The 9,196-nt window shown below is 44.3% G+C and overlaps 1 protein-coding gene across 1 annotated transcript; it reads right to left on the bottom strand.

The window, feature by feature from the left end:
- Nucleotides 1-2,960: 2,960 nt before the first annotated feature.
- Nucleotides 2,961-6,938, bottom strand: LOC112884139 (probable linoleate 9S-lipoxygenase 5). Its single transcript, XM_025949483.1, has 9 exons — nucleotides 6,732-6,938; nucleotides 6,335-6,624; nucleotides 6,016-6,253; nucleotides 5,550-5,897; nucleotides 5,352-5,437; nucleotides 5,159-5,248; nucleotides 4,659-4,960; nucleotides 3,982-4,245; nucleotides 2,961-3,901 (listed from the first exon to the last, which is right to left on the bottom strand). Exons 1-9 carry the CDS (start codon nucleotides 6,886-6,888, stop codon nucleotides 3,133-3,135), a joined length of 2,544 nt encoding a protein of 847 aa, XP_025805268.1. The 5' UTR covers nucleotides 6,889-6,938; the 3' UTR covers nucleotides 2,961-3,132.
- Between the last annotated feature and the right edge of the window lie 2,258 nt (nucleotides 6,939-9,196).

A 9,196-nucleotide genomic window follows, 5' to 3' on the forward strand; every position in this document is an offset into this window, starting at 1 on the left:
TATATGATTTACTTCCAGCATATTACTTTATCTCAAAACTTACTTTTGTGCACAATTGACCTTGAAATTCCATAACGACGCATCTACGCTAAGGTAATAAGATGAGGATCCTAAGTCAACTGAGAAAGTTTGACCCTCCCGTCAGTGACGCAAACCAAACATTGCCCTCAAGCAGTGGCCTACTTGAGATGTGGCCAATATACCAACTATTTATTGATTATATGCTTCACGTACGGTGGCTGCAACGTACGGACTTCCCATAAGGCGATTTATATGGGAAGTGAATACGTTACCATGGTAGAGTACGAAGCACTGTCCATGCAGCATAGAATGCATGGATGCTGCTACTATAGTGAGCGGTAATGTATGGGGACGCTTTCATGAGTACTGCATGAAAGGTTCAATTTATGTATGTTCTGGATTATTTTTTACATGAATACTAACTGCATATACGTTAACATAAGAACAATTAGAAAATTCGGCTAGCTAATATAGGGAGGGACTACTATGTTTTGCCACCAAAACTAACCACGTAAGACCAAAACTATTTGGCAATTATTTCTTTGTGAGGGAGAATAGGTCCTGCATGCATCAGGATCATATCTGGAATTGAATAAAATGGTCTAAGCATTAGCGGGAGAAATGAGATTTACACGTAAATATGGTTCCATTCACGTAAGGTTTATCTAGAAATCTGCATTTTCTGCCGTATCTAGATAGGTAAATTAATTGAAGTTAGAAAATAATCTTATCTATAGAAAATCACAATAAGGAAGTTTCTCCCAATTTTGTCTCCTACCTGCTGCAAAATTTTAGGATTTTTGGACAAATACTCAGTGAGCAACACTAGAAACTTCTACACATCAGTTTTCTGCCTATTCGAGCACTTCTATTACAAAAATTTTCTGACCTTCCTAGTAAAGTTTTCTGCAGAAATATTCAGTGCAAAACTTGTTGCAGACTTGATCAGGCATCGACGGTCAAAATTTGGTAATTTTTGGCCAAGTAGAAGTCCTGCTATGATCAAAGAACTTCCCTGATTTGTTTTCTGGATATACCCTATCTGAAACCATAAGGATTCAATCATCTTAGGCTCAAAATCAGCTCTTTCTCTGAACTGCAAAGCGGTAGAAATTATGTCTTCAATATTCTTCGGAAGTTTGAGAATTTATTGCCTTCTCAGCTTTGAGTTATGATCTGTTTTGTGCCGCTCAGTTTTCTGAATTTTCAGAATGATCACCTCACAGTCCACACACCTTTGAGTTTGAATCTGGTAAGGCACTAAATAATAAAGTTGTGCTAACTTAACCACCTATCTCCTGGTAGAATCTGAGAGAGTTATTGGACAACTAGTATGCAAGATATGACTTTTTCATTGGAAGTTGGATAAATTTTCTACTCTGCAGATAATTGCAATGTACCCCTAGGTAAGTTGAGATAAAATTTAAAAGGATATTTGCAGGGAAAGGTGTTTCTCTTGGACGAGTTAGAGGAAATCTCAATTGCCCTTCTTGCTCATAAAATTATTTTTGGAAAACTAAAAATGGTGCATGGAAACAATAGATTATCATGCATGATCATTACTGCAACATTCATGCATTGCACGTAACTATATTATTGCTCTACGCATGGTTATTGCATTACCATTGATAAATCATATGCATCTTGGAGCTCAGTCTCAGTTCACATCATATGCATCTGGGAAGGATGTGTGATTATCGGCCGCCCCTCTTATCTTCCTTTCTAGCCATGAGCATTGTTTGGGTTGCTATGTTTTTACCTTGTGGTGGTGTTTGTAACCTGACCTATGATGCCGCGACAGGACCTAGAGCCTCGTGTGTGCTGCAGCCATATGCTTGTGTCACTAGGGGCGCACTAGTGTCTTGGTACGTGAGAGCAACTCCACGGGAATCTAGTTTTGCAACCTGAATATTGTGTTGACTTGGGTTCTGATTTGGGTCAACAAAAATAGTGAGTACTTGCATAATTTTATGGGCCGCTAACCTGCATTGCAACATGTGCACCATATGCCCACGTACATCATGCCATATATATATATATATATATCATGCCATGCGCATCATTTCATCGATGCATGGGTCATCTTATCCGTGCATTGCATCATCGCAAACATATCTTCCATGGGTACATTACCTCATTGCAAAAACACATCTGCACCATTAGTCACCACATTGTATCATCAATCTCTTTGCATGTTGGCGTTTCCATAATACATCATGGCACTGAACAAGTGTACATCTTTCTCTAACAAGTATCAACTCCATTTAATAAAAGAACCTTGAGCAAGAATGTCTTGAGAAAACTTTGCTTATGCCACATAATAAGATCTCAAGTGGAGAAAAGAAATGCCTCAGGTTGTAGTAGAGTTGATCCTATTGTTTACCATGCTACGCATGCGCCAGTGCAGTTATTCATTTAAGTATCTCAAATTGATGATCACCACTTTTTAGGTTATCAAGTGAGATAAAACTCTGGTCCTAAATGGGGTTGTCCAACCCTCATTATGAAGAAGAAGAATAAGAGCTTGAGATTGTGTGTAGACTACGGATCTTTCAATACGGTGGCAATAAAAAATAATGGAGCAACCTTTCTCATAAATTCTAATATTATTTTTTCCATATTTCGATTAACATGACAATTTCATTTTTTTCTTTTGTTGAACATGGACTCTCTAGGTTATAGCCTATTAGATCTTCATAAAATCCAATGGTGTAAATTTTTATCTTCTTTAAATTAATGTAGAAATTTCTAGACCCCTTGGTGAAAATGGTGGTTTCTTTTAACACTCTCTTCTTAATTAACATAATAGATAGATTATGTCGCCGGCGTGACGCATGTATAGCAGCTCCCGTGTTGCTCTACCCTCACCTCCTCCACCTCAGAGTAACTGGATCAAGTGACATGACAATAGTACATGACTCAGATTTGAGACCCAACAAATCAATCCATCACATAATAACACAATCAATACGTTCACACCGAAACCAACGCAATGGTAGTAATCACATCCTCTCCGTTTCCTCAAAAAAAAATCACATCCTCCTCAACAAAATTAATCGACAAGCAACCAAAAGCAAGAAATATTCACATATAGTACATAGTCCGGCTGGATCATATGGACACGCTGTTGGGTATCCCTTTGCCGGTGATCCCCTTCTCCTTGCCGCCGATGTTGCCTACGTCGGGGAACAGCAGCATGTACGGTACCTTAGCCGGGCCCCTCCGGTTCTTGAGCCGAGGATCTCTGTTCCTCTCCGCCACCCGCTTCTCCACCCGACGGAGCTCCTCCCGGAACCTGTCCAGCAGCTGCAGCACCTCGCCGTCGTCCGTCCACGACGACGTCACGCGCTGGCCCAGGTAAAGCTCGTCAGAGGTGTGGTTGGACAGCACCTCGATGAGGGTCAGCCCTAGCGTGGTGGTGAACCGGTCGGGAACCATCTCCAGGAAGAACTTCTCCGGGTCGGTCTCCAGCTGCCCCATCTCTGGTGACCCTGGCAGTGGCACGAACCGCCGGCACCGGGTGGGACGGTTCGGCATGAAGCCCGCGTACCCGTACTGGCCGAAGTTGACGGCGGCGTGCAGAGCAGATGCGATCCAGATGAGCGTCGACAGCATCTCGGCGAGGTGCGCCACGGTGTCCAGCTTAAGCCAGCAGGCCGGGTCGTGCTGCCGGTCGCCGTGGCCCACGAGACGGACGTCGTCCCACCACGCCTGCAGCTCCTTGTCCCCAACCACTGCCGTATCCGAGTGGTAGAAGTGCGCGCAGTAGCTCTGCACCCACCCCTCGATGGCGCGCCACACGTCCAGGCCGTCCACGGCGTAGGGGTAGTCCTCAATGTGCAGGGTCACGCCCCCGCTGGGATCCTTGGACGCCACACCCCTGCAGGTACAGACCAATGAACAATTTTGCATTATATTTGCATAAAAAGGAAACTGAACAACAAATCGATGTTTTTTTACCTCTTGATCAGTTCATTTGGAAGGGACTGCTCGGTGAACCTCCATTCTGAGTAGATAGCCGACGACATCTCCATGGCGTACTTCCCCGGGTACATTGTCCTCTCAAGGATGCCTCCAGCACTCAGGAGGATGCTCCTGGCCAAGGTGTTGATCTGCATATTGTCCTTGAAATGGGGTTCCAAGAGCTTGTTGACCGGGTGCATAGCGCTCAGCTGCCTCTTTGTCGCGATGATGAACGGCTCCACTGTCGCATGAGTGAACAGCCTGCCGATTGATATATACATCAAGAAAGTGATAATGTGAAGTCATTTTGCTTCTAGTACCAGAATTCCAGTTGACTATTTAGAGTTCAGGAACACTCTGCTCCTTAAACTGAAAATGCAAATCTTTGATCCAAAATAGGGAATTTTCGTTAATATACTGAAAATTCCAGACAAGTTTGAACCGTTTCTGTTAAAAGAATTTATTTTTGTTTTCAACATATGTTACCTAGTTCGTTCCTTATTTCACATTATGTAGTAAGAAAGTAGTATTCCTGAAAAGAATGAACTATACGTTGGCGTTCAAAATGACACGTTGGATTGTAAGATGAAGATTATTGATTGATTGTAAGATGAAGATTATTGTTTTTATTATGCCATTTTTATAAGATACTTAAACAACCAAATCTCACTCACCAGTGGCTAATGAGCTGATGGTAGCCTGCATCATTGACAGAAACATGGGCTTTAGCAAGCTGCCACAAATGTCCGTCAATCTCATCGCTTGCAGGGAGGAAGATCCTACTGATCTCATCATCACCCCCACCGTCACTAGGCAGGCTCAGCTCTATCACCACAGGCTTCAAGGTGCTATCGTCCTTCAAGAACAGCAGCGTGCGCGACGCGTAGATGCACACCCCCAACGTGTTGATGCGCCTCAGGTACCGCATCAGATAGTCATGGTGGTCCAGAATAAATAGCCTATTCTGTTCTATTGCCTGCGTCAGCATAAATTTCTAACACGTCATACAAGTACGTTCCGATCCAATTGACAAAATTCACTGAAATACTGTGTGAAGCTGTAGCTCCTTTTGTACGCGCAATAGAAAAGGAGCATAAATTTCAATTTATTCCCTAAAGAATGACATGATGAAGATGGTTCCCTGCATTTTTTTGAGGAAGGGAATTACAATGACCTTTTCGACAGTTCGTCCTTCAAGCTGACCCTCGATATGAGCAGCAGTAATCGAGCTCTTCTTCCCTCCACTGCTAACTGGTGGGAACACCTAGTATATGAAGATGTGATATAAAAGTTACTATCATTCACTTTCAGTTATGCATGTGAACAATTTCCAAAAAAATAAGAGGATTGCTGTTGCTTTCGTTTACATCTAATCTCTTGATCACAACCGGGTTGAGACCTGCAAGCATCTCCCTCGTGAACTCTTCGTCGGTCCTCCATGCCTCTTGATCATCTTTCCCAACAAAGATGTATCAAAACATCAGGTTGATTCAAGGTAAAATATAACATTTTCTTAATTCCAGCATGCCATTTCAGCCACGGGCAGAGTGTGTGAAGTCAATTACGCTCAATGACTTGAGGGATTGGAAACTTGACCGGCGTCTCCTTGACCATCTTGGACACCTGCTTGTAGGTCTTCTGCGATGGCACCGAGGTCTTGAGCTTGTCCATCACGACGCCCTCCACGACAGGCTTCTGAGACTTGCTGTACATGTCCCTCCTCAGCTGATCAAAGGACTTGAAGCTGTTCATGTTGCCCTGGAACAGAGCCCTGGACTCGGGGATCACGAAATGCGTCACGGCCTGCACCGCCAGTGTCAGCACCTCCGCCAGCTTCGTCGGGTTGAACCGCTCGTCCGGGGGGATGTAGAAGTCCAGATTGATCATGTGCTTGCGCGTCTCAGTCATGCCGTCTTCAGTTACATACATCATATCGTCGTTGCAACAATAAGTTGTGAGTTTGCCGGTGGAAAGCTTGCTCTTGTGCCGTCGATAAATAAAATCAATCAATGGAGTGGTGATGTTAAGTACCTTTCTTGAAGAGGGCGCGGCCGGTGCGGCAGCGGCGTGGGTAGGGGTATGTGGCGGTGCCGCCGAGCACCGGCCGGATGTGATCCTCCTTGTCGGGGTTGCCGAGATCGTTGTAGTAGTCGTAGTCGTAGATGCGCTCCCAGTCCTTGCGCTCCCCGCGGCCGTTCCCTCTCAGGCTCCTCAGCTCCTCCTCCCGCAGCAGCTGCAGTGCTTCCGGCGTCTTGTCCGGCAGGTAGCTCTGTCATGGTATCATCCATGATTTCAGTTTCTTCTTGCAAATTAAATATGCACCCGAAAGCTAATTAAGGTCGATTCTGACCGTGTTGATGAAGAATACGCGGTCGGAGTTGGTTTTCTTGTAGGGGTAGACCCAGGAGTTGCACTCAAAGTGGATGCTCCGGTCCTCGGCCAACTCCAGCTGCACGTAGCGGAGGAAGAACTGGTCGTTCTTGAGGCCGTTCTTGACGACGATGGCCCCCGGCGTGCCGAACTCGATATCGATGAAAAGTGTCACTTGGTACGTCATGGTGCTCGTCTTCCCGGGGCCGTGCTTGGTCTTCTTGCCGCCCCGCAGTGGCGCCTCCACGCTCAGCCTTCCCTTCCCCGTGTCTGCAGTTGGACGCCATCAAAATTCCAGACACGAGTGTGAGTCAGAGGCCCTGGCACTGAATACTCATTAGTCATTACTGATAGAATGTAGCAACAAGACGACGTACTGTGGTCGATCTGCGTGCTGCTGAAGAGGCGAAGCGTCGTGGTCTTCCCCGGCACCGACAGGCCAAAGTGGCAGGAGACGACCACCGTTCCATTGATGGCGATGTGGTTCTCAGGCGCCTGCGCCGGGCATTGGTCCCAACAGAAAGGCATTTGCATCGGACCGATCAAGCAACTGGAGGTGCTACTTGGCTCCTGGCTTAGTATTATCCTTCGTGATGAGGATGCAAACAAGGGTTGATCCCATGCGGTTATATACATCACAGTGTGTGTGTTGGTGGGGGGTGGTGGGGGGGGGGGGGGGCGTTATTCTTGGAGTGTGGGGGACGTGCAAGGATGGCATCGTTGATCTGGATTCAGCTGCAGGAGCACGAAAAGCGGAAAGTGCAGGGGGAGAATGTGTGCCAGCCTTTGGCCTCACCCCTTGCATCTGATGCTGCTTTAGTTTCTAGAGAGGGAAGAACAAAGTGCAGTTACAAACTCATCAGCTCTATGCTTTTGGCAGCGATGAAGATGCTCTTTCACGTTCCTTTTTGTGAGGACTACACCATGTCAGAATATCATATTAGTGACGGCTGTAGGACAACATTAGTGACGGCAAAAATTTATGTGGTTCACATCAGTGACGTGGAAAACCCCGTTACTAATAACCCATCATCAGTGATGCGTGGCGTCACTGATAAGGTGACCAGTGACACATTTTGCCAACAACCCATCACTGGTTACTAATATCAGTGACGCATTTGGCTTGGCCCCGTCACTGATAAGGTCAGCAGTGACGGGAGAAGGGAAAACACGTCACTGATACGATCCTAATCAGTGATGTGTTTTCACAACTCCCATATCTGATGATAAATTAAAAAATAAAAAAATAAATGAGACACAAATACGCAGTTTTCATCCTTTATATACATTACAGGTACTCAGATTTTATCCATTATACACAACACAGCCATGAATTACAGTCATACACAAGCTTAATTAATTGAACTCATACAAATCAACTATGATCTCTATAGTCATCAGTATTATCTCCTTGTCCACTAGCCCACCATTAGCACTATGTTGCCTCCATTTGGACAATATATCAATCTCCAGCAAAAAGAAGAATTGCATGTGCACAGAAATCATTTCAACCTTAACACGAAATGAGACTTCCTTAATAGCTTATGAAATCAAGCTATTCAAAGTTTTACTGCTATGCTTTTAGTGTAGTAATTTTCAGCTGCGATATAGTACTAGGTATACTGCTATGCTTTTAGTGTACTAGTTTGATCTAAAGCTGGAAATTTGTAGGCAGCAAACAATCAATCCGCATTGACTAATATTATGTGGAGCAAATTGCAGCAGGTTAAGTTCCACTGTTACCTTGTACAATGGCACAATGAAGAAATGTCCTTCAATGTCAACGGCCCTATGTCAGGTGGAGTTATGCCTGGGAATGGACCGTGATCCTTGCCCAATCCTGATCCAGCCCTACCTAATTAATCAGTTGGCCCGATACTTATCCAACCCTTCAATTAATTAGTAATATTCTATCCAATCCAATTCTTTAGGTAATATCATCCTGACCCCGCCTTTGTCCTATCTATGCCCATGGACCAATCCATTTACATTAAAGGAGCACAGCCCGTGGGCTGTCATTATTATAAGCTAGCTAGCAGAGCGATGGATGACCACAGAGCCCGTGAGCTGCCATTCTGCCAACAGTACAAGCCAGCCGGTGGTTCAACAAAGCAAATATACGTTGATGCCACCAACCACCACACATGTCACAGATAAATAGCAAACACACTAGCTGTTAACAATGTGTAACCAAATAAATTAGAAAATTACATCCATTGGCTGAGCACAACATAGGATGCCACTCAGTACAAACTCATGGAGATTGGATGAAGATTGAGGTTACTGATAGTGAGAACAATTGAACCAAAATTGTGAAGCTTAGCATACTCCTTATATAGCGATCATGCATGCTTGCATCAGGGCATCCTACAAAAATAAAGATTAGTTAAGATGTTACTCTGCCACCAAAACTTTAGCAAAAGTATAGTCTGATTCCATAGTTTAGTTAACTAACCTAGAGTCCTAGTGGCGAAAATGCAGAAAAAAGGAAGGACGAAAAATTGAAGTACTAGAAATGTTCAGGTAACACCTTGAAAGTAGTGAGAACTGAGCACTTAGAGTAAGAAGAAAGGCAATAATAGTGACTGAAAAAACTCCAGGCCAAGCTGAAGAACTAACTAAAATTGAACAAATGGAACTGTAACCTTTGCAATTCACTTCTACAGTAAAATAGAACAAATATTTTTGCAGCTATTGATTCCATGAGATCATCCGTCGTCCATGGCAGTGACTCAAACTATCAAATATATTGGCTAGTCAAGAGAGCACACTAGCAAGTAAAGGTCCTAGTCAATAAGCAAGCAAACAAAGGCAACAACAAGTAAAACCAAAGTAAATGCTT

This window comes from Panicum hallii, chromosome 3 (genome assembly GCF_002211085.1).
Source record: "Panicum hallii strain FIL2 chromosome 3, PHallii_v3.1, whole genome shotgun sequence".
NCBI classification, from domain to species: domain Eukaryota; kingdom Viridiplantae; phylum Streptophyta; class Magnoliopsida; order Poales; family Poaceae; genus Panicum; species Panicum hallii.